The sequence below is a fragment of the Molossus molossus genome, unplaced genomic scaffold, assembly GCF_014108415.1.
Source record: "Molossus molossus isolate mMolMol1 unplaced genomic scaffold, mMolMol1.p scaffold_m16_p_11, whole genome shotgun sequence".
NCBI lineage: Eukaryota > Metazoa > Chordata > Mammalia > Chiroptera > Molossidae > Molossus > Molossus molossus.
In genome coordinates, this window is record NW_023425346.1 from 44,395,586 (window position 1) to 44,423,118 (window position 27,533).

At 36.8% G+C, this 27,533-nt stretch overlaps 1 protein-coding gene across 2 annotated transcripts in view; it reads right to left on the reverse strand.

Moving 5' to 3' along the window:
- The window catches only part of KCNH7 (potassium voltage-gated channel subfamily H member 7), a 444,235-nt gene extending 425,975 nt beyond the window's left edge, over nucleotides 1-18,260 (reverse strand). For both annotated transcript variants that reach the window (XM_036254388.1, XM_036254389.1), the window contains exons 1-2: nucleotides 17,958-18,260; nucleotides 16,054-16,284 (exon numbers count right to left, since the gene is read on the reverse strand). In XM_036254388.1, the coding sequence (XP_036110281.1) occupies nucleotides 16,054-16,284; nucleotides 17,958-18,033 (307 nt within the window). In that variant the 5' untranslated portion in view covers nucleotides 18,034-18,260. The remainder of the gene's footprint in view (nucleotides 1-16,053; nucleotides 16,285-17,957) is intronic.
- Between the last annotated feature and the right edge of the window lie 9,273 nt (nucleotides 18,261-27,533).

Genomic DNA, 27,533 nt, shown 5'->3' on the forward strand with positions numbered 1-27,533 from the left:
TCTATTATAGGATTACAAATAGAGTAACACAAATGACTAAGGCCCGATAGTCACAAGCTGGAAACGGATGTACAACGCCCTGTGCACACCATGCATCAACAGCTTCTAAGACAAAGATTTGTTATTGGGATCTTTATTAGTAAAAGATATCTCACAAAGACTGCTGGCATTCAACAATGAACTCAGTCTCTTTGCCTTTAGTCCATTCTCTTCTCATGACTTACACAAAGAGGTTGAGGTTAATCAGTTTACTTTTAGTTTACCCTTCAACATGGTATTTATAGAGCTTAAGGTTAATTCCTCTACTAAGGACTTTCAATGTGGTACTTATAGGGAGATTCATTTATAGTCTTATTTCAAGGAGGTCCGCAGGTGCAATGTTCTTTAGAGGAATTCTGACTCATTTCTCCGGATATCGAGATACTGCCTTTGTCTACACAGTAAGCATTTTAGGCATCACAAGAATGAATGGTGACATTTTCAAACTCACCAGTTTCAGGAGGCTAAAAAATGTCCACAAAGTATCTGTAGTATAGAATAGTAGACATTTTGAAAAACCTCATACACAGTGTCAGCTATAGGTTGTATTTAGTGTTTATATATCCAGTATGTCTAGGCAGCTCTGGATTTTTCCCGTTCTCCTTGTATAAGTACTAATAAGTTCCACTTTTACTTTAAAAGGAATTCCACTTTGCATAATAAATTATATGGTTACCTTAGTTATGGTGCCCATATTTGGGTATTTATATATACCTATTTTCTTCAAATCAGTATGTTTCAGTTAATCACGATTCTTGCTTTAAATAAGATTTATCTCAATTCCCACTAAATCCTGGTGGGCGGAGAGGTGGGCTGAGCTTAGACCTCATGGTGACTTGAGGAACTTTGGGATACCATTACTGAAATTGGTTTCGATGTAGCTAAAAGGTAGCCATGCAGAGAAAAATTGTAAAAGTTCAGTTTGGCCAGAATGCTGATATTTTCAGGACAACCATGCCTAAAACCAGTTACAGCATTTCAAAATTAGATCTAAACAAAAATAAATCAATTATACAGAATTTGACTGAGATCAGATTCTACAGGACAAAGTCCCTGGAATTTCTCATTTCAAATTTTTAAGAAATACTGTGAATTTCTTCTTTTACCTACTGACGTTCAAAATTATGTACACATTTTTTTATTGTCACACAAGCATCCCCAAATTTCCATTCAAGCACAACACTCAGTGAGCATAACAACTTAATATGTATTTTTAACCCCAATCCTTCTCACTTTCTTTTATATTGTTTTATTTGTTAACACTTATGTCGCACGTACTAGGTACTTGCACAGAGGCACATTTAAAAATCTATAAAGTAGATTCACTTCTTGACATAATCTCCATTTCAGTGGTAATAAAGTGAGGACAGGGCAGCTGGGTAACTTGCTGAAGACCACACCGTGAATATGTTCTGGATTTGGACCCAGGTCCCCTGACTCTGGAACCCACATCCTTTGCCATTATGCTGTGCTGCTTCTTTATCATCCCTTCCAAAGAGGCAAAAGATGACTCCACGTTATTGAGGAAGTAACTGACAGATCAGAGTTCGCTTTCTGTTTTAATTCATTAATTTCTTTAAAGAAGCTGTTTCTTGAACAGCCACTTCTTGCTCAAGCACAGAAACAGGCTCTGGGAAAAGAGAGGTGAATCCAACTTATTTCTAAACCAGCAGAGGCAGGCAAGTGTTTGTCTAATTGCATTTAAGAGAAGAAGATTTGAAGCCTCAGAATTTAAAGCATTTCAATGCCTAAAATCCAGAAACAATGCACAGTTTTCTACCAAGGTGGGTCTTGGCTCTCCACATGTGTACCCTGCGTGTGTCGGGGACACTGCGCGCACGGGTGCGCCGCGGAGGACAGCGGGTCCTGAGACACAGGTTCTGAAAGAGGACGATCCGCAGGTGACCACGGTTTTTTTTTTTTTTTTTTTTTTTTTTTCCTCACCCGAGGATATTTTTCCATTTTTTGTACAGATAGAGTGGGAGGGAGAGAGAGGAAGGGAGAGAGAGAGAGAGAAACATCGACGTGAAGGGACACATCGAGTGGCTGCCACCCGCACGACCAACCAGGGCCGGGGACAAACTGCAACCGAAGTACGTGCCCTTAGCGGGAACCGAACCCGGGTCTCTCTGGACCGCAGGCCGACGCTCTAACCGCTGAGCCAAACCGGCCAGGGCGTGACCACGGTTTTGTTCAATACTCCATGTGCGGCTTCAGGAAGCTAACCGACTTCATCTTCTCCATTCGCAAAATGGAAACAATCAAAGACTACTTTATAGGACGGTGTGAGGATTGGGGGAAAAGGTGATGTCAGAAGAGTACTAGCAAATTTGTATGTGTTCAATAAATGATAGTTATTATTATATTATTTAAAGGGAGTAAACCACACTCTGTATTTAATTCGTCGCAGTTACAGAATAACATGTAAGTTGCCACAGAGAGATAATTCAACAAGCCCAGTCTTGGAACTCATTAGCAAAATAACAATGTTTATAAATGTAGGTAAAATTAAAAACAGAAAGAACACCATTCTGGGGTCTGAGTTTTCACGTCACTTATGCTTAAATTAAGTGTGGGATGGAGAAGGGTTGATTTTTTCCAATTCTGCAACAAGGGGATTAGAGGAGGTCCGTCCTGGTTATATTATGAAATCATTATTTTTTAAAGTTTTCTGTTTTTTTAATTGCATGATTCTTGGAATCTTTAACAGAAGATAGCACATATCACTTCTGCTGGAACGAAAAGAAAATGCCTAGCCCAGCCAGTGTGGCTCAGTGGATTGAGCATGGTCCCATGGACTTAGAGGTCCCGGTTTGATTCCCAGTCAGGGCACATGCCCAGGTTCCAGGCTTGATGCCCATTAGGGGGCGTGCAGGAGGCAGCTGATCATCTTTCTCTCCCACACAGATACTTCTATCTTTCTCTCCCTTCCTCTCTGTCTAAGAAATAAATAAAAAAACATTTTAAAAAAGAAAAGAAAATGCCTAGGCCCTGGCCGGTGTCACTCAGTTGGTTGAATGTCGTCTCGTGCACCAAAAAGTTGCCAGTTCAATTCCCAGTCAGGGTACATGCACGGGATTGGGGCTTAATCCCCAGTAGGGGGTGAGTAGGAGGCAGCTGATGGATTTTTCTCTCTCACATCAATATTTCTCCCTCCCTCTCTTGCTCACTCTCTCTCTCCCCCCCCACCCTTTTTCTCTCTCTGTAAAAAAAAAAAAATCAATAAAAACACATTTTATTGTAAATGTCTGGGATTTCTTTTGTTTGTGTTTTCCAAGTATTCCAACATGCAGTTAAAGTAGTTGAAAGCTCAGGCTTCATCTTCAGTTTATATATTTTAATTTTCAATTCGGTTACCTCAGATATTCTAATTAGAACTTCTAAGCCTTTTCTTCTAAAAAAAAAATTCATGTTACTAACAATTTTTCAAATGCTATATAAGAGGTATTTATAAAAATACTCTTGCCTATTCTTTTACACAGGAGATTAGTTTTTATTTCTGTAGCTGAGCTGTAGCTCAACCCGATATTTAGCTTTATTTTCTATTATTGAAGAAAACTTAAGAATAATATTATAAAAGTCTTACTGGGTAAAGATTTAGAGAACTTAATTAGCATCCCTCACATTTTCAAAAAGTTTAGATGAATAAAAAAAAGAACTAACAGAACTCTTTTATCTGAAATGTTCTCCAGAGGGAAATTCATCATCAAAGTTATTGGAATCCTCTAAGGAGTCAATAATTAAGACAAAATGTTGCATAACTCACACGATACTCACATTGTTGTGACTATATTTGAAATAATAAATGTGGGTGGGTATGTAATTTCTGTAGGATACCTACTCCCTCTAGAAACATGAACTGCAAAGAAACAAGTCCTGCAGTTCTGGAGAGAGAGCGCTGACTAGAAGCCAATCAACAGGACAGATGAGGTTGTACATCATTTGAGGCATTTTCGTGTAGTCCTTCATTTGGGGAACAGATTCTGAGAACAGCAGTCTGGAAATTCATAAATCCTACTGAGCCTTGGTTAAGTGACGTTCATTATAGAGAACACCTGGAGGGAAAACCGGAGCACTGAGTCACAGCTATGAAGATCAGATTACCTGTGTTTTGCATGTCTTGGTTAGGTGAGGTACCCTAGGAAAAAAAATGATCTATCCCTGCAGTCATTTCAGTCATATTATTTTGAGATAAAGTTTTATCTGATATTCTGATGATCTTCTGTCACTTATATATTCCCTCACAATTATTTTGTAATTTTGAGCATTTCATGCCATTTATGCTTTGTAACTACACTTCATTTCTGTTAACATGGTCTCCTAGGAGAATGTTTATTATTGTGAGTTTACGTTTCATGCCTGTCACTTTGAATCTAAGAAAAACAATAACAATTTAAAACCACCAAATAAAAACTCTTTTCACTAATCAAGATTTTCCTTATAGGCTACATAGATAACAAGAAATGCTGAAAATAACTTAAGATCCAACTTATTCCAAAGAGAGAGGAGAAAAAGTTCATGGAATGCTAAGTAGTCAAAAAGTTGTCCTAGTTTCTGAATGTGAGGCTTAAAAAACTGCCAGAAAATTACTGAAATGAAATGTCAATGTAAAGAGCAGTTTTGGGGAGAGTGAACCTGATGTGGCTGGAGCATCCAGTCCAGACACTCAGCTAGTCCAGAGATTCCCATCATTCCCTAGTGCTGGCAATTCAAAGCACTGTTTTCTTTAAATAAGAAAATAAGTTGTCCCATATATTTTCTACATGTGTTTGTCAATAAAGATTGTGAATTAAATCCAGTAACCAGACAAAAGACATTATTTTTAGGGGGGGGGGGTCAAGAAAAATAAAAAAGAATACTTTCTTTTGGAGTTTAATCTGACAACAGGTACCAAAGGTTTTTAAGATACACAGCACTGTTTTACCCATCAATTATACTTCTAAGAGTATATGCTATGGAAAAATTCAGTGCAGGTGTGCAAGATGGACGCACAGGCTCCTCATACGTTTTTACAGTTGTGAAAAGTTGGAAATAATAAAGTGTTCAGTGATAATGTTTTATTTCCTTTAATGCAATACCTTATGAATATTAAAATAATTTCAGACTTTCCATGTGTTAAATATTATATGATCATTAAACTATATACATTACATGTTCATGATAAATTTCTCAGGGAGGAAACCAGCTACAGTTTAGTATATTTAGTGCTATTCTGGTATTATAAAAAATAAGTGTGTGTGTATGTGTGTGTGTGAAAATTATAGACAGAATGCATGCCACCATTTTAACAGTGGCTATCTCTTAGGTTCAAGATTATATAGGTCTTCTTTAAAATGTGTTCTTTGCATTTTCTAATTTTTTGACATTGGGGTTAAAATCACTATGAGAAACAGTAAAGATATAAAGTCCTTGAGGAGGTGGTGAAATCCTATATCAGGATGTGACTGATGAAGTGTCTGCTGATACCATACAGACTTTATAATCTCAACCCATGACTCGAGTTTGGGAAAAATAATGAAATGTGTTGGGAAACCAGTATAACTATGAGGTTGTTCTTAGTGTATGGAGATAGCAGAAAAAAGACATCAGAATAATTTCAAGGTTTTTTTAAGTATGTTTTCATGTGTACTCAAGTAAAGGTTTTCAGGGAGGGCTGAGATAGCTTGCAAACCTGCATATGTTGCTGTAAGAACATGTAGACATGTCTTTATTTTAAGGATCTATCTGGATTGTCCTGAACATTCACCTCACTCCTTCTAGTCTAACTGAATAAGAATGATTAGTTGTTGTGTCTTTTTAGAAAGAGCCACAAATTATTAAGTATTAGAATGAGTTGCTTCAGAATATATAAACCACACAGCAGCAAGTTATTAAATTATTAGATTAATAAACAACACTAGTTGTTAATTTTACGATTCTCATATTTAGCAAAATGATTGGAAAAGGAAATTGAATGAATGAATGAATGAATGAGACCTTCTAGAATCTGCCACCTGATGTTTTTGTTGGTAAACAAGTATGTATATTCCTGGGTTCTTTTAAATTTATTTTTTGCTGTCTCAACATTTCCTCCTTTTTTGAAATGTTAAGTGCCGTAATAAGTCCCTTCAAAAAGTACAAGGAACAGACATAGAAACAGCGGAAGGAACAGAATAGAAACAAATTATTACAAAACAATTTTTAGGTGTTCTAATAAAGACAAGGGGGAAGATGGTAGGAAATGTGAATAAGGTTCCTGGGATTTGGAGAAGACCACGCGCAGGAAGGGACCGGCCTCGGGAGGAGTGAGGAGGTACCCGGAGGAGGGCACGCAGTAGGGACTGAGTCTGACATTCGGCTCCCGGTGAGGAAAATTACAGTGTTGTAAACGAACCAGACTCATCACACCAGTAAATTTATGATTTCCCTGTTAGGTACTAGTGGTGAATTTGATCAAATGACATAATATTCCCAGGAAATAAAACATTTGTTGGAAAGGAGAGGATAAGAACACAATAGAGTTTCTGCTACTAGATCACACTACTATATGAATTTTCTTCTGGACTTCCTGACTAATGACTACACAAATAGCAGCGAGAGGCCCTTCACTAAAAATATCCCAACTATAAACTGACCACGTAATTTACAGTCTAAAATGGGGACAGTTTTAAGAGTAAAAAAGAGGGCCATTAATAATTATGTAAAGATTACAGGCATATGCTAACTATTTTCACTGTACTGAAATCAAACATCCTGCCAGATAGATTCATTTTCAATGATACAGTTCTGTTTAAAATACAAAATACCTAGGATAAAGCTTTTTATTTACCCTTTGGTGTGAATTAAATTAACCAGATTCATGCCTCATATAATCCAGTAAATCTAAGATTAAGAACTAGAGTTAGGATATATAGGATGGGATAGGATGAGGTTTAAAGAGTGTATCACTGCCCTGGCCAGTGTGGCTCTGTTAGTTGGGCATTGTTCTGTGCACTGAAAGGTTGCTGGTTCGATTCCAGGCAGGACACATGCCCAGGCTGGGGACTCAGTCCCCGGTATGGGGTGTGAAGGAGGCAGCTGATGAATGTTTTGCTCTCACATCAATATTTTCCTCTCTTCCTTTTTTTCCCTCTCTCTCTAAAATCAATTTTAAAATCTTTTTTTAAAATAGTGTATCACTGGAGGCAACAGTTTTCAAGCATAGACAAATCTAGATTTCAAACCTCATCTCCACCTGACTCTGTGTCCGTCTGTAGTTTACTTATCTGAACTTCAATTTAATTTGTAAAGTTGGATATTTTTCCCAAAGCTGTCATGAAAATCAGACAGAGTAACATATCAAGAGCCAGTCACAGAATTAGAACTCAGTTAACATTGGTACTTTGGGAGAAGATCTAAATTAGGTAGAGGGCTATGGTCCATGAAATACATCCATGGCCATTAAACCCTGTAGAGTACATCTCTGTGTACTAAAGACTTAAACAAATGTATAGCTAAAGATCAACTGATTACCATTATTAAAGAAAATGGATGGCGTATATAGAAATTTTTAGCAAAAAATAAGAGAAATTTTAACTAATTTTGCTAAGAGAGGTAAGTGGGAATTTGATTAAAAAGTATTCACATAGCCCTGGCCAGTGTGGCTCAGTTCGTTGAGCATTGTCCCATGCACCAAGAGGTCACTGGTTTAATTCCCAGTCCAAGAACATGCCTGGGTTGCAGGCTCAATCCCCAGCAGGGGAAATTCAGGAGGCAGCTGATTTATGTTTCTTTCTCACACAGATGTTTCTCTCTCTCTCTCCCCCTCTTCCTTCCCATCTCTCTAAAATCAATTTTAAAAAGCACACTAAAAAATTAGTCACAGAACACATAATGTTGCATAACTCTAACATTAATTTTCTTGAATCGATGTGATCTTAATTAGTATATTCAAAGATCATAGGAATGTGATTTCAATATGTGGTATTTTCTGACACAAATACATTTTAATTATTGTTTAACATATAAATGCATTATTTAGTTTTTCCTAGGTGTTGTTCTTTACCTGATCTTTGAGAAACTGGTTAAGAAACCACCACTAATTTTATGGTTTAATTTTTGTCATCATGTTCAGCATTTTGGGTCATTAATACAGATTTCACTGGATAGAATTAAGGCGGGTGTTTTGAGCCTAGAGATCAATAGTCAGTATGAGAAGTCACAGCCATTTCAAGTTATCCTAAACCCATGCAGTTACTCAAAACCAATATTCCAAATGACATACAAGAATTAATACCCTACCAAAACAAAGAACAACAAATAAAACACTCCTCATGAGCCTTAGTAAAGAAGAAGAAAAAATAAACAAACAGGAAGAAAATGATTTTTTTTAAATGGTGAGATTCCACCTGCTGTAACCATGTCTTCTAACTGGTCATCCTGGAGGACAAAGCAGGTACACAAGCCATGTGGCTGGGTCATCCTTGCCAGGCCCTGCTAGCACAGCCTAGTTTGAGATCATTTGACAAACTGAGCCAACTAAAGGCAGAAATGTACCCACAGTTCTATCTCTTTCTCTCCAATTCTTACCCACTGAGTACCAGCCAAGGTTGTTAACCCATTTTCAAAGTACAAAGTAGTGTGAGACAGTCACAAAACAGTGAAAAGCACAAAAAGGGGAATTTGTACATATGCAAACCTACTTTAAATGAGAAGAGGGCACAGGAGTTGTGTCAGCCACGATTTGAGCTGTCCACAGAAAGACTGCTTTGATTTTCTTAATTAGATATTTCATATAAATTAAAGAAACAAGAGGATGATATAAGATGTTCAGTCACGGCCTATATCAGGAGTCTGGTGCTCAATTTTCTCATAACTCACCTGTGACAAGTGGCAATTTGACCTTCTTAATTGTTCAATAATAGGACAAATTTCCTCTATCATGATTAATGTTTTACTGCTGCCTGATTCTATTGTTTCTTGGTAGTTCAGTACTTTTGCCAAATGCAGACAGCATAGTATATATAGAAAGAAAACATTCCTTTGACAATAATAATTTTGGATTCAACACTCTCATTATTGATTGACCCTAAGGTCAGCTTCATTGTCAATTAAGAATTTTTAAGAAAACACTGAAGGATAAAATCCTGTTCTAGATATAGAATGTCAATACTGTGTAACTTGTGTAGTACGTAGAGTGTCAAACACAGCAATGGATTCAATTCAGAAAAGAACGGGTGAATACTTTGAGTTTGGCTATTACATGGACATTATTGGAGATACTAGTGAGTCATTTTGATTTGGTAGTGAGTGATATTTTGGTAACTGGTTAATAATTTCTGGTTAATAGCTTCTCTCTAGCTCCTTATTAAGTGTTTTTTCTAGCTATCTGCAAAGTTATAAGATATGAAGATGATATAATACCTTAACTTAATAAACAAAGATGTCCATTAATAAAAATTAAGGTGAAAATTGTTCTTAATCATCTTCGAAGTGTTAAGAAAGTAAGAAAAATCAGAACATCATACTTTCCTCAAGATCTCCTAATCTCAATCTTTTCATTGTTTTTTTTTTTTTTTTTTTTTTAATTCTGTGGTATTATTTATTTTCCTCTCTTTGTGTGAGGGCTAATTGAGCACGTACTTCATACCAGGTTCTCGTGCACATATTCTGGACATAGAAATTAATAAGACTTGGCATTTTTTTTCTGAATGAATTAAAGAAAAACAGATGTTAACTACAATAATATGTAATGATATGTAGCACACTCCAGGCGCTATGCTGGAGTTGAGAACCACGAAAGAGGCACGGGGGTATATTAATTAGTGTTCTGGAACAGGCAGTGGGGGCTTCAGGAAGGACTTCATACGGAAGTATTTTGATCTGTTTTTAGAAGGATGATAGTCTTTCTTTAGGGTGAGAAGCCGAGAGAACAATCCATTCAGAGACTATTTGTACTGTTTATCGGGAAATACTGAAAAAAGTTTTCAAATTGTGAGGGAGAATGAATCTTGATAATTCTGATTTTATCAACAAATAAAAGTACATGGCTTCTTTGAGAAACTCTAAACTGTCAATTATTATTGGAACATAAAAATTTTAGGAGAGAGAGTTGGGAAGATATTCAATTAATTGGTGTTTATTGAGCACATATTATGGGCTAGCAACCTATACCAGAAATAATGTTATGTACTTTATTGTGTAAAACATGTTCATAACATAGTAGATATTATTCTCCTAACAAAGATCAGAAAAAAAATTGAGGCACTGAGAAGGTAAACTTAGTCAAGTTCACCTAGCTATTGCCAGAGCTGGGAATTTAGCTGGTTCCTCAAAACATACGCTACTTGAAATCGAAGTGGATTCAACTCTGAAGGACACCAAGCATCTTACTAAACAGTCTAAAACATCCTGAGAGTTTTAAAGAATCAAGATATATTTTTTTGTCCTCACCCAAGAACATAGAGAGAAGAGGATGGGAGAGGAAGAGAGACAGAGAGAGAAACATTGACATGAGAGAAAAACATTGCTTTGTGCCTCCTGTACATGCCCTGATCTGGGATTGAAGTCACAGGCATGTACTCTGACCTGGAATCAAACCCTCAACTTTTCAGTGTATGGGATGATGCTCCAACCAACTAAGCCACATGGGCAAGGGCTAAGATAGATTTTTGAGCCAAGCTAAGACATAAGTACATTGAGCTGCAAATACGGATCCAGCTTCACTACTTTATGAGCAGTGTGTGATTTGGAAATTACGCCATTCCCCTGGGTCTCAGTGTTCTTCTCATAAAATAAAGATAATAAGAGTATATACCTTATGGTTTTGTTATACCCATTATTGAATACACAAAATTTATTTACAATGATGCTTGGCTTCAATAAGTCATCAGGATATGTATTTCTTATATCAGAAAGCTCTCTGATGGGATTGTGGAAAACGAATTGGAGAGGGAGCGAAACTTCTATACTCAATGCTCCAGAAGAAGGACTAAGAGAACGTCAACTAGGGTACCTGGCAGTGCTGGAGAAGTGGGGGTAGCACTGGAAAATATTTCAGATGTAAAGACTGAGAGGAATTTCCAATCAATTGGGTTTAGGGAGGAGAGGGAAAGAGAAAAATAGAAAATGACCCTGAGGTTTCACATTCCGATGGCCAGATGAGTGGGGATGTCTTAACATTTCAGCTCCAACTGCTACTTCCTTGTGACTCAATTATCCCAGGACTCTCCTGGCTGCTGACAGCAAGTAATTGAGTTAAAGATTATTTATAGCAAAAACAAAATAAATAAATGAAAATAAAAGCAGCATTGGAAGCCAACAGAAGTCAGGGAAGCCAGTTTCTCCCAACAAATCTAGCCTATGCAGATAGCCCTAAACTGACCCTATTCTCAAGTCTCTCAGGTGTGAAAATAACTGAGTAGTTCTCTCTCAAGCTGGCAGACAACAGGACTTCTTTTTAGCACCAAAGCTGCTTAGAGGGTTGGTGCTGGTAAGTGGTGAAAAGGGACTGACGAACAGGGCCCACCCACAGTTTTATGACATTTTGTTTTCTCTTAGATCAATACTGAAAAAAGTTTTCAAATTGTGAGGGAGAATGAATCTTGGTAATTCTGATTTTATCAACAAATACAATTGATCAAATTTAAATTTAAATTTAAAGTCCATAGATGTGAAATTTAGTGTAACAGAAAATGTATTTTAATAGTAATGTTGTTACAGTTAATATTCTATTGGATGGAACAGAAATATATATAAACAAAAAGTTAAAATGAATAGCAAACAAACTTCAGGCAAGATATTCCCTGGAAATCTTTCTTATTGTTTGAATTACTCACACACAAAATATGTTTCTATTCTTTTTTTAAAAACTACCATCTGTATCTCTTCTACACAATTCAGGAATCAGAAGAGCTGAATGTTTTATATGTCATATATCTTATATAAAGCTATTATAAGATTTATTTTTGAGCTATTAAAATGTTAACTAAACTATATTGTCTCATTAATAAGTTATTATTACATGTAAATGATAAAAAAGTGACAGGAAATACACATAAACAAGTTTATATTTGGGTAGAAGAATAGAGGAAGAGTGGTAGTTAACCCTAAATCTGTCCTCCGTTTATATGTAAGCTTCTTCATTCACAGTCTCTATGTTTTGTTTTTTTTTTCTTTAAACAAATTTTCATAAAAAAACATTGGGGAGAAGATAGAAGTGAACATTAGTCACTCTGTAATACAAATATCCTGGAAGCAGAGATCAGCTGGCCTCCTCCTTTGTACCTCCTATGATTCTTCTAATGCCAAAAACATTACCTTAGACAAGGGTGACCCTCCAGTGGCATCTTCACCTGCACTCACAACAACACAACACTTTCCATAAGATCTTCGCAAATAACTCTTAGAGATGGTAAAGTCAACCTTTTTTACTTTAGTTGAATCAAAAGCTGCCTCTGGAACTTGGTACTAATCCCACCATGACGGGTCTGGATCTGGTCCCGGCCTGGGTCAGAAAAGGACTTCCCTCAGCCCCTGCTCATCCTTTCGTTCTTTAAAAGCAGCACAGAGACAGGGATATTTCTGATTTGTTCACAAAACTGCCTCTGTACTATGTCTAAAAGCATAATGGCAAAAATGAAGAAATGCTAGGACCTTTAAAGATGATGCACTTCAAGTTCTGTTTTCCTACTGAGTTAATAAGACCTTCATTCCTCTTGGAGAAATTTTCTTCAATTTTCCAAATGTTTAGCGTTGCGAGATAATTTAAGGTAAAATTACACATCTAAATACGGCTGAAGTGGTTTAGCACTTAAACTAGCCAGCTCTAGCCGACGACACACACCAAACCAGATGATTCCTTCTGCTTTTTCTTTTTACAATTAACATCATCTCTATACTATAAGCTAGTTAATAACTGAAGTGTTTGCTATTTCTCAATTACTATTCCTAAAAAAGGTGACAAGGTGTTTTTAAAGTGAATATATTATGCTATTAAAATACTCACCTATCATTATATAAGCCTCAGCATAATTATAGTTTTGTATAATTAGAGTTTTATGTCAAAAGATTTATAGCTTTATCACCTCAAGCAATATTTCACAGCTGCCAAGAATGATTTATGCAATAATGACTTAAACTGTAAAATAGAATCCTCAAAGGAAGGGCTGTCAAATATTCCTCATGCAAATAACTAGGTTTTTAAAAATTGATATTCTGGTAAACAGCAAGTCCAGTCGTACCCAGTAAAATCACACAAACTAGTGCAGGGTAGGAAGTGCTGCTTCACAATGGCGCTGTGCAGCTCACCATGCACTGCCTCCATGTGAACTCACTGCATCGACCATGGGGTTCAGACTGCTTGTAAAGCCTCTGACCACTTTGGAAAACAAGCTTTTGGAAATAAAGCCACGCTCATATTTTTGCTACTCCAATATGAGTGAATGAAAAAGTGGAAACAGTCTTAACTCTTTGTTAATTTGCTCAATGGGCATATTACATCACTATTTATATTCCTGTGAAATGCTAAATAAAGAATAAGAAAGCAATTTCTGTATATTTCAAACACAAGGAGCCTCTGAAAAGTAAATGATTTCAATAATGAGGTGTTAAGGAAACTTTAAAAAACAAATCAGTGAAAATGTTGTGATTTTGTCCCTTCCTGCTTTTATAAATGTAGTGTCTGATGGGTCTCCAAGAGACAAGACTTTCAAAGCACTTGGACTTCACAAGCTCTGATTTTGCAGATGCTGTGTGAATACAACCAATGGTGCTTTGAAACCAATAAACTCTGAAGATTCTCTTCAATGTATATGAACTAGTAGCAAAAACATAAGTTGATTACATTCATAGCCAATAAGTCTGACTGTGTCTTTACAATCTAAAGAAGTCATTCAAATTAATCTTTTTCTTTGGAAAAAAGAAAATGCTCGATCCATCACCTCCTGTTTCCCATATCAATGAAAACAAAATAGGCAATATTTGTCATTAATTCTAAAGATACCCAAGTTCTTGTAGACTGAGTCACATCTGAAAATGAAACCTACAGAATTAAAATCATCACTAAAAGTTGATAATTTCTATATCGAAACAAACTTCCAAATAAACATTTTTTGTCCAATTTTTTTTGTATAAGCAAAAAAATCACTAAAATAAGATTTGCATTAGTCAAATACCACATCTTCACTGAAGAAAATTTACCTTCAAGTTTGTGATAAATTGCTTTTTTAAAGTGTTTTGAGATTCTTTTACACATGCATATTATACAAGTTAAACTAGGTTTCAAAACATCACTATTCCACTTAATAAAAAAATAACTACTATTTGAAAACACTACCTGAAGTATCTAAGTAATCTGGACAGTCCAGAATCATTTTATATTTAAATTTTGTATGTTTAAAAAATTCTGAAATGTCCCAGGAAACATAATGACCAAATATGGACCAATATAATCTGTTGTAACCACAATATAGACTGTGTCAACATCATGATATTCCAATAGAAAAAAAAAAAAGTCATATAAATAAATTATTCCAAAAGTCAAATTGTTGACATCAGACACACAAACACACACTCACACACACTCATACACACAAGATGAGTTGCCTTTGTGTAGTTAAAGCCTCACTCCAAGAAATGTTTTCAAGACAACAGAGCAATTAGGCTGTTTCTTGTACCAACATTACTGATTGAAAAATGAGGGGAAAGTGAGAACTTTAAAAGCAATCTATGTATCGGTTGATAATCATATAATTGTTTTCATTCCAGATTAACCCAAAATTATACAAACCTGTTTTTCCAATCATACTTTGCTATGCATACTGACTCAAGTTGATGTTAAAAAAAAAATCCAGTGATTAAAAATTGTACATTTTATATCATAAAATATTTAATTATGAGAAAACAAGAGGAAAAGTTAAACCTTTTCCCTGCTAGAATTTGTTCTCTGTATTTTACCAAATGACAAGTAATTATATTATATAGGCTATACTTGTGTATTCATTTTCAAAACTTGAGTTACCTATAAAGCTACCTAGATACCCTTGTGCCTCACTAATGTCTATCAATGAACTAAAAAGAAATACATGATAATTCTATACCAACAAAACTAACTACAACATGCACTTTTAATCTATTCACCTTTATCCCTAATTGTCAAATATAATTAAGAGTATACATTTGGAAATGTATATACTTTAAAATAGGTTTGTCTGAATATTCATTACATGTGAGTTTATATACATACATATTGTGCATATAATGAACGCATGTCCACTAAGTGTGTATTTTTTTAGAACTTGTATAGGACTAAAATATTTATGGTCCCACAGCAAGCCGGAAAGAAGGAGGAGTGCCCTTGAAATTGAGGTATGACCTTAGGTTGAAGATGCCAGTTTGCTGCAGCTGAGGAAATGAATACTAACAACTCCACAGAGTCATAGGCCCCTTTTTCCATTTTTTTAAAAAGACAAATCTTGAATATATGAACAGGCTTTATTATTTGAATATACATAGTTTACTAGGCCAATTTTAGAAGCTTCTATATATCAGTCTTAATCTTGTGTAAAAAGGAGCCAAAGAGAAAAGTACTGCCTCTCAAATACAGCTGAAGAGCCAAGAAACATTTATAACATAGTAGTTTGAGTTTCAGATATAGTTTTCACCAAGACTTTGCTTTGTGAAGTATGTTTGAGTTCAAGCAAATAAAATTCTGTCTTTTTCTCCCACCAAATGCATATCAATGCAACCAATAAATTATTGCCCTTTTCATCATTCCTTAGAAAGGAGAGAAAGATTGATCTGTGGCATTTTGTCCTCAGTGACATTTAGTTACTGCACTTTTGAAGAGTACAGAGTACCCTTATTCAAAGAAGTTTTTCCTACTTGTCCACGAATGAGAGTATCCATATTTTTTGAATCCTAAAATACCATAAGCAACGCCATATATCTACACCTGAATATTTGAGATTTCTCTGCATATGAACTTTCAGTTATCACTTTTCAAAACTTCATTTAAATGAAATCAAATACAAGAAGTCCTAAACGGGTAAACTTTACCATTTTTGTGATAGTAGGTGACCTCCACTTTCCTCTCCTCTGACCCCAGCAATGCCTGGGCAATTTGGGCAATATCATGCCTCTTGGTCTCGGGCCCATGGAGAAAGTCGCAGGTGCAGGGCTTTTGCATGACATCTGGCCGAGAGAAACCAGTCATCTCACAGAACCCATCGTTGCAGTAGATGATGGCACAGTTCTGCACTCTAGCATTAGCAATAATAAATTTTTTATCTGTAAAAGGAAGATAGTAAGGTATCTTGTAAAAACCTTCCACAAGATTCTCATAAACATTAGAACAATTTTTGCATACTAGGAGATCTGATATGCAGGTAGTTCCCAAACTGCTAACTGTCCAGGCTTTTAAAAGGGAGGGAAAAGACCCAACTTTAAATGTGAAATATTAGTCATAAGCAGTTTGAACAAAAAAGAATTAAGGAGCTATTCTTCACATTTTGAGAGTGCAATTGCCCAAATAACCTAGTTCTCAAGCCCTCTAACTCCCTGGGGTCCTAATGCACACTCACACAATCAGCTGCTCCGTTGATATTTCCAGAATATCATCTAATTGTAACGTAAATATTTTCAAAGCCAAAACAGTGAAACATCCTGTAGATATGAAATTTCTCACTTTCACCTTGGCCTTCAGAGTACAACTTTCTCAAAGTAGTTATTATTCTTGGATTTGGCTTTTCTCTATCCCTCTAAGGCATACTAAACACATCATGTTAAGAAAAAAGGGCGGGGGTATTAACAATGAAAGTATTTCACAGTAATTTGCAGTTCAGTAATGCAAAGTTTCAACTTTTCATGATATACATTTTCCAGGAGATAAAAATATTTACACACATATACAGTAAATATCATGGTGATGCCTTTTCACTTCTACTTTGTGAGAACCTTGAATTTTTGTGTAGTAGTAGGTATTTTAATACAAAGGGTTTATTACTCTTTTTTAATTACAGACTATATTTACCATTTCCAGATAGAGTATGCAGCAGAATATACAAGTTTATTTTATACACAAGGTACTATATACTCATGTCATTAAAGACAGTACCCAAATAACTGCAAAATGTACAACATAAATGTGTGTTAATGTTGTTTTAAGAAAATGTCGAATATCAGCGAACAAGTATAAGATTTAAAATTAATGTATTTATCTAACATCCATTCCTTATAGTTAGTCCACATGAGGATATTGCATTTTTCTGCATTAAATCTTTGTGGGATTTACTTAGTGCACTTCAATTTTCAAATTTCTAGATGGAAATTGAAGGGGATAATGAGGGACAGAGATATTCTTTTGAATAATGAACTATTTACATTGGGAACCAGCACGAATCAAATAATACTTTTTCCAAATTATCCTGCATGGGATAGATTTACACTGATACAATGCAAAGTTTAGCTTTGATAAACTAGCAGCCAGCAAGCATCCCTGCCACGCTACAGTCTTGCAATTTAACCAAGGTGAAATATAGTTTGCATAGCCATTTCCACCGCTGTTACCATTTACATTCCCTAGTTCTAATAGTATTCTCTGCCCTGCTCCTGACTTTCAAAAAGTCTACAATAAAACAGCCTCAAAATATAAACCCAGGTTATACTAGTACTTTCCCTTTAAGATAGTAGAAGAGTAGGAAATTAAGTAGCAAGGCAGATAATGGAGCAGTGGGAGAGGAGGATCAAATTGCCTCCTATAAATGGAGACTATAATCTAAAATGTAAATCAAAATTAATATCAGAGGGAGAACACTCGCTGCCATGCGAACCTCCTGGCTCGGTTTCACAGCCTCCTAACTTGCCCGAGCCCGGAGTTGCCTTCTCCTCCGCTTGTCAGCGGCAGACGCCAAGTGCACTATCAAAGCAGAAAGCGAGGGAGAGAGAAGAACAAATGAACTTACTTTGCCCTTCAAATTTCCGTATGATGGTCCCCAGAAATGTGTTTTGCGGTGCCACATGCCCCCTGCGGACAGGCATGTTGAGCCCGGTGTGCCGAGGAGCGCTCCCCGCGAGCTCTGGAGTTCTCCCGGGATCTCTCCTCGGCTAGAGCCCAGGCCAGCGCGCGAGCCGCTCTTTGTGGCAGAGCATCCTCGTTTGAAACCAGAAATCTCTTCCCATTAGCACCACTTCTGGACACCCGCTTTCCCCACCGGAGTCCAATCCATTCCCCTCACCTCTCGAACTGCCGCGGTGAGGGTTTGGGGTGGAGAGAGGGAAGGAGGCGGGGTGAGGGGAGGTGGCGGGGGAGGGAGGAAGGAGGAGGGAGTTGTGGGGGTGGGATGGGAGAGGGGGGCGGGGAGTCAGAAGGGCAATCGATCTGTTTCTCTGCCCCCAAACAGCGCCAATTTCCCGCTGCAAATGGGCTTAACCGGGCGGTTGCCCAGAGCTGTGAGGATGGCCGAGGGGGGGATGGAAGACTTGTCAGGCTGTTGCAGGAAGGGGAGAAAGAAAAGGAGGCTTGGGGGGGGGGGGAGGTCTTGACGTTTCTGTCCCCGCCTTCTCCCCTACACACACACACACACACACACACACTCCCTCACTCACACACACATAGGAACGCGCGCGCGTGCGCGCGCGCTCGTTCCCTTTATCCCGAGAGCTTGGGCGCCGCCACAGCTCGGATTACTCAAGCGTGCTTTAACAGAAGCCAGCCAAGAAATCTCCAAAACTCAGTGACAAACAGCAACTCTGGGAAGGTGATCTCCACGGCCGCCATCCACGGGTTCCTTCCCTGAGCTCCTCACGTCGCAGTAGCTAAAATACCCTTAGCTGCAAAGAAAAGACAGGTGGGAAAACAGCCCCTCAGTGAGGACTATTTCTAAACTCTGGTGGCGTTCAGGAGGTTGAGGGTTGAGGATGAACCACTTAAAGGTGCAGGTTTAGCCTCAGGGTGCACTGAGATCCCTGGGCTCTGCAGAGGTGGGTGCTGACGCCCGGGCTGAACTGGCACTCCGGTCCCTGCCCAGCGCTGAACTGCGCCTCCCAAAGACCTAAAGTGCTGGCGACGCCGTTAGGCATGCCCACTTCCACTGTTTGAACCCCCAAGGAGATGCAAGGTTGGGGTGAGTGACTGCGTCTCTGGGTGCTGGAGGCTGCGGGGAAGATGAGAAGGCCAAAGACCGTGCGAGCAACTGGTACAAAACAAGGCAAGAGTTTGAAAAGGGCGAGGCTGGGCGCCAGGGGGAAGGAACAAAAGGTGGGTGGGGCTAAGAGTTACCAGCCTTGGTGTGACCTCCCATGCTACTCATCTCCTGAACACACTAGGCACAACATTCTGATCTCTTCCACCATTTTTAAGGAATCATCTTCTTTAGGATGGGAAAGGGTTCAAGAGGCAGAATTCAGTCCTCTTCCTTTTTGCTTCTCAGAGCACACCAACGTAGGAATCTCATTGTATAAGTACACACACTTCTGCCCAAACAGTCCTCCTGTAAACTTAACAAATCAAATGTGACAAGCCATGCCTGGGGATGGTGTTTTCTAAGTTGTTATTCTTGCTTCTTTTGGCTTCATATGTTATAATTCCCTTCTCTCCTCTCCACGCCTTCCTCTAATGGACATTGCCGCCACTACAACCTACCAGAACCACAACACGGACACACCTCGTATCCAGCTGGGAATAAAGGATTCAGAGCCCTCTATCAAAACATGCAGTTTCACGATAAAGTTTTGGGGGTTTCCGTGCCTTGAATCAGTTGAATTTTCTGTTTGAACCTCAAATCTGAAGTAAAAAAATAAAAGTAAAAAAAAATGAGGATGGCACCGAGAAGGTGAATCATGCAGACTGCAATAAACAATGAGGAAATAAATATAACGACTTTTATTTTACGTTCCAGAAAACACAAGCTAAGGGGAAAAAATCCAAACAAAAACAAGAACCTAAGCAATTCTTACTCTTTCATATGAGAGTAATGAAAATGAATCAGAAAGGTGAGATATTGCCTGGGAATGTTGGGTTTTCCAGTTAATGAGTTCTCCCTCTCTCGGAATATAAAAAGACACGCCCCTCCAGTGCATGGCTTTATTTACTCTCCCTTTCCGTACAAGTAGATCAGATCGTTCTGTCATTCTGTTCGCTAGCTGCAGCTGGGCTTGTGAAAGAAACAACGCAGTTCTCCCAGGCACTAAACGTGTGAAGGAAGCTATCCATGGTGCTGACTCTCGCCTCTGCCGTTAGCAACTGTAGCAACTGCTCTCTGCCTACACCAGCAACAGACAATAGAACTGCAAACTCAGGCAAGTGGCCCCGATATATTCACATACACTACTTGTCTTCACTGTATACCACAGAAACAGAGTGCTCTGTGCATCCAATTTCTAAAACAATATCTGTTTCTACTTAGCTTCTTAGGTAAATCCAAGCTCAAATGCATTGCTCCCCAAATACATCAAGAGAAAACTGAACAAACCACCACATATGGTATAGATTGTAATTAAGTTTTCATGTGCATTAAAAAGACATTATATAACCCTGGCAGGTTTGGCTCAGCTGATAGAGCGTCGGCCCACAGGCCAGAGAGACCAGGGTTCGGTTCCAACTAAGGGCACTTACCTCAGATGCAGTTTGTCCCCGGCCCTAGTTGGGGTCGTGTGGGTGGTAATCAGTCAATGTGTCTCTCTCACATCTGTGTTTCTCTCTCTCTCTCTCTCCCTCCTGCTCTATCTGAAGATAAATGCAAAAATGTCTTTAGGTGAGGATAAAAATAAATAAAATAAAAAGGCATTATAGCACAACAGTAAGTTAAGTCATATGAAAAATACTTTTATCAAATCACATGTAAATTGGATGAATGAATATTGCTTTAAAGGGAAACAGTCATTTCCAAATGCTGTTTGAAACATAACATTGATCTGCCGTATGACAAGATACATCGACACGCAAAGGGTAACTGTGTCTCTATTTATGATTGTTGTATTAACTTTCACAGATTATTGAGTATGAAAACACTTTAATTTCACTTCAAGGATAGAAAAGTGTCTTCTTCAAAAGAAAGTGTCATTTTTCTCCCTGAAGTATTCTTTCTCTCTCTACAACCTTTAGAGTAGTCTGTTTGTTTGTCCTGAGAAATTAAATGCATGATGGTTAAACTTCCATTGTCTGTGTTCATGTGAGCAATCTCTGTGGGCTTCACATTTTCCCCAATCTCATTTAGCTCTAAGATTAGTTCTATTAAGGATTTAGTGTAAGATCATAGGACAGTCTATAACCTATGTATTGTAATTGATTGATCTGAGCAGAAGATTAAAGGCATCCTGTTTCTAAATTACATTAGTAATCGTGTTCATGCATTATACATTGGTACAGTGGAGACAAGTACATCAATCTATATTCAGCCAATAATAGAATAAAACCAGAGAATGGTAATCATGGCTGCTTGCTGGCTGGAAGATTACTCCTCCTCTTTGCAAAAGAGAACTTTAGATTTTCATGTTGGAGCCAGGTTTTACAAGTTTTTAGTATTTTGGAAACTATTTTTAGAATTTCAAATATTGAACAAAGCACATAAGTTCATTTGTTGAAATCTATCAAAGGTATAGTTTAATACTCAACACAATCTACTTATGAACAAAGATACAGCATAATTCAGGTATATTCTTAAAATTGCTTAATTATTCTATTGCTTTTAAATTAAGTAATTTAGTATTTGCAGTATGTTTAAAACTTTTCAACAATGCCTACCACATAGCAAGTACTCCATAAATTGTATACTCACAAAATTCTGCATAAAAGCCCACAGAACTAATGGAGGCCTAACCAAGAATCCTACATTAGAAATTCTTTAAATATCATACATTAATGTTTGAATCTTTAAGGAAATACTAGCAACTGTTATGGGCTATTTAAGTGGAATAATTGTATTGAAAGAGAATGAAAACCTTTTGAGATCAAATAAGCAGTGTAATTTGTTTCATATTTTTGAAATTATGTAGAATATATATCAAAGAAATAAATGTAAAGTTTTCTCAATTTGGCAAAATTAGTTTAATGGTATGATGACCACAATGCAGCATGAAAAATACTATTTTAATGTGTCCTTCTAAGGGGATCCTGGGTATTATCTTAGTAACTGGATCACATTCAACCTAAGAAGCATCTGACTTTACACTTATAAGTTAGGCAAATTTTAGCTTATATTATCATATGTAACTGTAGCTATAATAACAACAGAGGCAGAAATGTTAAGGTTATCTAATTAGAACAACAATATTTCTGTACAGGCTGGAAACATTGGATTTGAACCTGAAATTACAATTTATAGGAGACACTAATGAAAGTGTTAAGCTCTTTTGTTCATAGCTTCCTTTCTAAAATCAGTATAACAATCCCAAACTTTCAGTTTTGTGTAAAGAATAACTAGGAAAGTGGTTATAAAGTGCTTAGCACAAACTGGCATATTGTGAACATTTAAATAACAGTTGTCCTACAATCTAACAGCTCTATATTTTGAAAGCTGGTAAATTAATAATAATAACATTAATATATAGGATTTAACTAATTTAGATTAAGGTTGTGCTGGTGGCATGTGTGTTTGGGGCATAATAAGTATGGTATACTCTTGTCCACCAGCCTTACCTCCATCCCATCATCCACCTTCTCCCAAAGTACTACCCCTATTGCATGACAACCCCCGATATGTTCTGCCAACATAAACCTGCCTTTGGTGTATTAAATAGGGCATTACAGAATGGTGGATCCAGTCAATATCTGTTCCATATCATTCACAAGTTATCTCCATTTCTAAATATTCTCCCCTCACCTTAACCCCACTCCCATTCTTCTGCTGAATGCCACATGTGCTTCTTGTCTGAGAAAATGAGAGGGGGAATTATATCAAGAACCAGCCAGCATAGCTCTTTCATTGGACATAGACTATAGCCACACCGTCTTCCCTCCAACGAGGCTTTGGCATGCTCCTTTATTCTTTTTTATATGTCGTTTGCTTTCTACTTTTTTTTTAAATCTAACACTTTATTCACTTAGTCTTTCAGTCTCCCTGATTTTTATTAAGCTGCAATCCCCTCTGTTCTACTTGGCACCCTAAGCTGTGCTTGTTCAATGTATTTCTGACTTGGCAGGATAGTTCAGTTTTGAACTACTTTACAGTGCTCTTAAATAGATGTCTGGGACGTTGTCTCTCCAGGAGCTTTGCCATAAACAACACTTCTCTCAGAAGAATGTGATCCTATCTTGATCCCTTGCACTCTGCTTTATCATTAGAGGGCTGTGGGTTGGAGATGTTGTTCTTGAAAGGCAGTGGCTTTGGTGAGAAGTGTAGAGCAAAGTCTTTCTGGTGACTTGTCCAGGTCGCTCTACCTCTGGCCTCTGATTCTCAATATGCATACCTACCTGGCCACTCTTGTTGACTTTTCAGAACATAGCTGTATGCCAGCAGGTTTACTTAGTTTTGGGACACTGTCACCACATAAATGGCTGTTTTGACAATATGCCTGGGGACTTTCTCATGGCTTTTTAAACAAGGAAGGTAGCCATCCTAAAAGCCTCATGTATTCCCATTTCTGCTCTATAGTTTATACCTTAGTGTTATGTGCCCTAGAATGTTTTTCACTTCACATTCCCAAATAGAAAAATTAGTGTTACAGAAGTACCTGCTTATGTCTGTCCAAGAGATTTAAAGATTGTCCTCAGTATCTTGAAGTTTTGCACAATATTCTCTATGCATTTTACACTTGGCAACAGTTAGTGCTGGAAGCCATAGTCAGCTCCTAATACAGGTCCAAAGCTTTGAATGTATTGTATTGTGAGCAGCCTGGTGACATTGATTTTCTAGCTCTTCTCTTAGACCACTGCTAATCACTTGGAAACAAGGGGTCTGGCACTGGTGGAACAACCTGAGGTGGCATTACAGGTCTTTGCATAAACCAGAGCAAATTTTCTGCCTAAGTCACCTTAGTATAGACCTCACTGAAACAGGCTGTCATCCTAACATATGTCTATATGAGTCTGTTCATTCTTATAACTGTCCTTGGCTGATTTTGTCTGAATCATTGCTTGTTTCCTTGCATTGGAAAGCTATCCAAAATGTATACACAATACTTTATGAAGGAACTTGCTAAAAAAAAAAAAAATACCACTGCAAAGAGATTGAGAAGAGTGGGGAACAGAGAAGTGGCCAGGCTGGATGACTCAAGTAAAAATGCCTGGGAAATCATTGGTGAAATAACAGTCTGACCTTGTGATCAAGTGATGTAATATAGGAATCATATAAAAGAGAAGAATTATCTGACTCTGATCTGTTAGAGAGGTACTTCAAAGGCTCCTAGACTTGCATATATAAAGTTCCTAAGATTATGGCTTTTCTCTTTTTGGCTGTATAGCAAACTGTTTTAATCCATGGTTGTGCCTTCTTGTTTCATTAAAACTATATTATTTGATCCATCAATAAACACTTGTAGTTAAAAAAAAAAGTAAGGTATGGGATGGAGTAGGTGAATTATACTTGAACTCATTAGCTTGAGTGATTTGAACTAATGCCAGTGACTATTTTTTTAAAATATGTTTTTGTTGATTTTTAGAGAGAGAGGAAGGGAGAGAGAGATAGAAACATCAATGTGAGAGAGATACATTTATCAGCTGCCTCCTGCACGCCCCCTCCTAGGATCAAGCCAGAAACCCAGGCAGGTGCCCTGACTAGGAATCAAACCAAGACCTCTCAGCCCGTGGGACAACGCTAAAGCCACTGAGCCCTACTGGCTGGGCACCAGTAACTATTTCTAATGTATTAACATAAGCAAGCCACATTATAAAATTGAATATTCCTTCAGAAAATTTAGATGCTTTTTTGATAACATGCTTTATATGTTCATTTTAATCCAAAGGGTTATTATTCACTCTACTTTACATTATAGTTTTTATTCAAATGGTTAATATTTGGCTCATCTCATTGATTGCACGTGAATCTTACTTTAACAGTGAGGTCTTCTCTGTGAAGAATAAGATGTTTGCAAATATTTTTCCATAACATATCATTTATTCCTGCAGAAATAATCTGCTTATATGTGTATTGTTAATATATTCATCAATAGTTGAAATGCAAAATAGCTAGTGACCTAATGAATTTCTTATAATTTATAAAATCTGTGTTTGTTAAAATAAAAAAGTGCATATGTATTCTAGGTAAAATTTTGATATGGTGCTTTGTTAAAATTGTTTTTAGAAAATGATTTCTTTACTCAATTTTTAAATAATTTAGTACATAGGTCCAAAAATGAGCCAGCTCTTATACTTTATAGCTTTTTAGAAGACTAAGGTAGTGTATGAATTTTCTTTAGAAGACCTTAAAATTATTTCTTAGTTGACAAATGCACTCTTATTATTAACCAGATTAACATTTGTTGTAATCATTAACTCTAACTTTACTGGTCTTGGCAACATTGAAATCTATATATTTTTCCTAGAATTATACTATATTGCATTGTTTCTTTTCTGGAAAACATTCATTGTAGTTATTTTTTAAAACTCTCTATATCTTTTGACAGATCTGTTCTGCTATAGAAATTCTGTAATAGTTAAAGCAAACCTATAACTAGGAACCAATTTTTTCCTACATACATAATTTGGAAGCTATCCTTCAGGCTTCCATATCTGTAGATGATGGAGTAATGGCATCAAGATTTAACATATCACTTTTATCAAAATATTATCGGGAAAAATATTGAAAACAACAGCTTTCAGACATCGAACAAGAAAAAGTATCGGAATCTGTTTCCTGAGAGAAGAGCAAACACAAAGAGAGTTCTGTGACTGCCCCGGTAGACCAGCTAAACAGAATTACAGACCAAAGTACACAGAGTGGGAAACCAAACAGAGCTCAGTGGGCTGAATTGAGGAGATAAAGTTTGGAATTTAGGGAAATTAAGCCAGCTTGAATTTGTGGAGCAGAATCACAGAAGGGAGGGGGTTGCACAACAGAGAAGTTCAGATGGCTTCATAGGGGCCATCTCAAGTCTTTGTCTGAGTACTGTTTTACACAAGTGTGTGAGAAAACTACCCAAGAACAGAGGGAAAAAACTAAGGAAGACTTTGGCATAATAATTACCAAAGTTTACACAGAACTGGGAATAGTTACTATGCCACCATCTAAGATCGAAAAACCTCTTTAATGCATGGGACACTGTTTAGACTCATCAGAAAGGTATTGCATTAATAGAGGGGTAAAATTAGACCTGACATAGAGAATGATCTACAAAGCCCAGAAGCAAGTTTCCAAAGGATTATACTGATATGTTAATTATTTTCCAGGACAAAATACAACAAAATCCAGCACATAAAACAAAATTAATGTCCAACAGCCATCAAACATTACAGGCATGCAAAAAAGTGGGACATGGCACAATTATTATAAATGTACTTATTTATGTTAAAAAAAATAAAGAAAATTATGAACCTGATGAAGAAATAAAAGGAAGATAAAACAAAGATCCACATCAAACTGTAGATATGTAAATGTAACATTAAAAATGAACAAGTATATTGCATGAAATTAAAAGCAATTTATCATCACACACACACACACACAAAAAAAAAAAATCAATGAAATTGAGGACACAGCAATAAAAACTCTCCAAATGAAATACAGAGGAAAAAAAAAACAGCATTTGGTAATAGTGGCACAACGTCAAGTGAGCTAATATGCATGTAATTAGAGTCAGAGTGAGGACAAGAAAGCCATTTCCAAAACAAAAAAGATAGCTAAATATTTTCTAAATCTAATTTTTTAAAAATTTGAACCCAGAAATATGCAAAGTCCAACAAAGCTCAAAAAGAAGAAAATTATTTTAAATTAAAAACCACACCAAGACACACATTGTAACTTGTGACAGAGATATTTTTAAGTCTTAAAAACAATGACAGGAAAAATGTCAAATCTCAAATAAAGGAGAATTTCCATCTGAATCTGTGCTAGTAAATATATAATGCAGCAAGACCCATCAAGTACTTAAAAAACAACAACAGCAACTACAAAAATAAAACAACAAAAAACTAATAGTAAATTCACTATCTAGTAAAAAATTATCTTTAATACATTAAGGAAGAATAAAAACTTTTTCAGATAAGCAAAACCAAGAGAATTCATTACTTGTAGACATGTAAGACTAGTAGTGTTAACAAATAACTTTCAGAAAGAGAAAAATCATATCAGAAGGAAAATTGCATTAACACAATGTAATGAAGATCACAAGAAATGGTAAATCTGTAGAAAAAAATATAAGATTTTCCCCACAATTTTTAAACTTTTTAAAAAGTTGAATATTTAAAATAAAATCAATAACAATCAATTATGGGGTTTACAACAATATCAAAATAAATATTACAATGACCAAAAAAAAGACAAAAGGGGCAAAATGAAAAATGAAACTGTACTCTTGCAAGTTTCTTATAATACTTATGAGACAGTATGTTATTTGAACTTAGATTGTAATACGCTAAAGTTCATATATATATTTTTCCCCTAGGG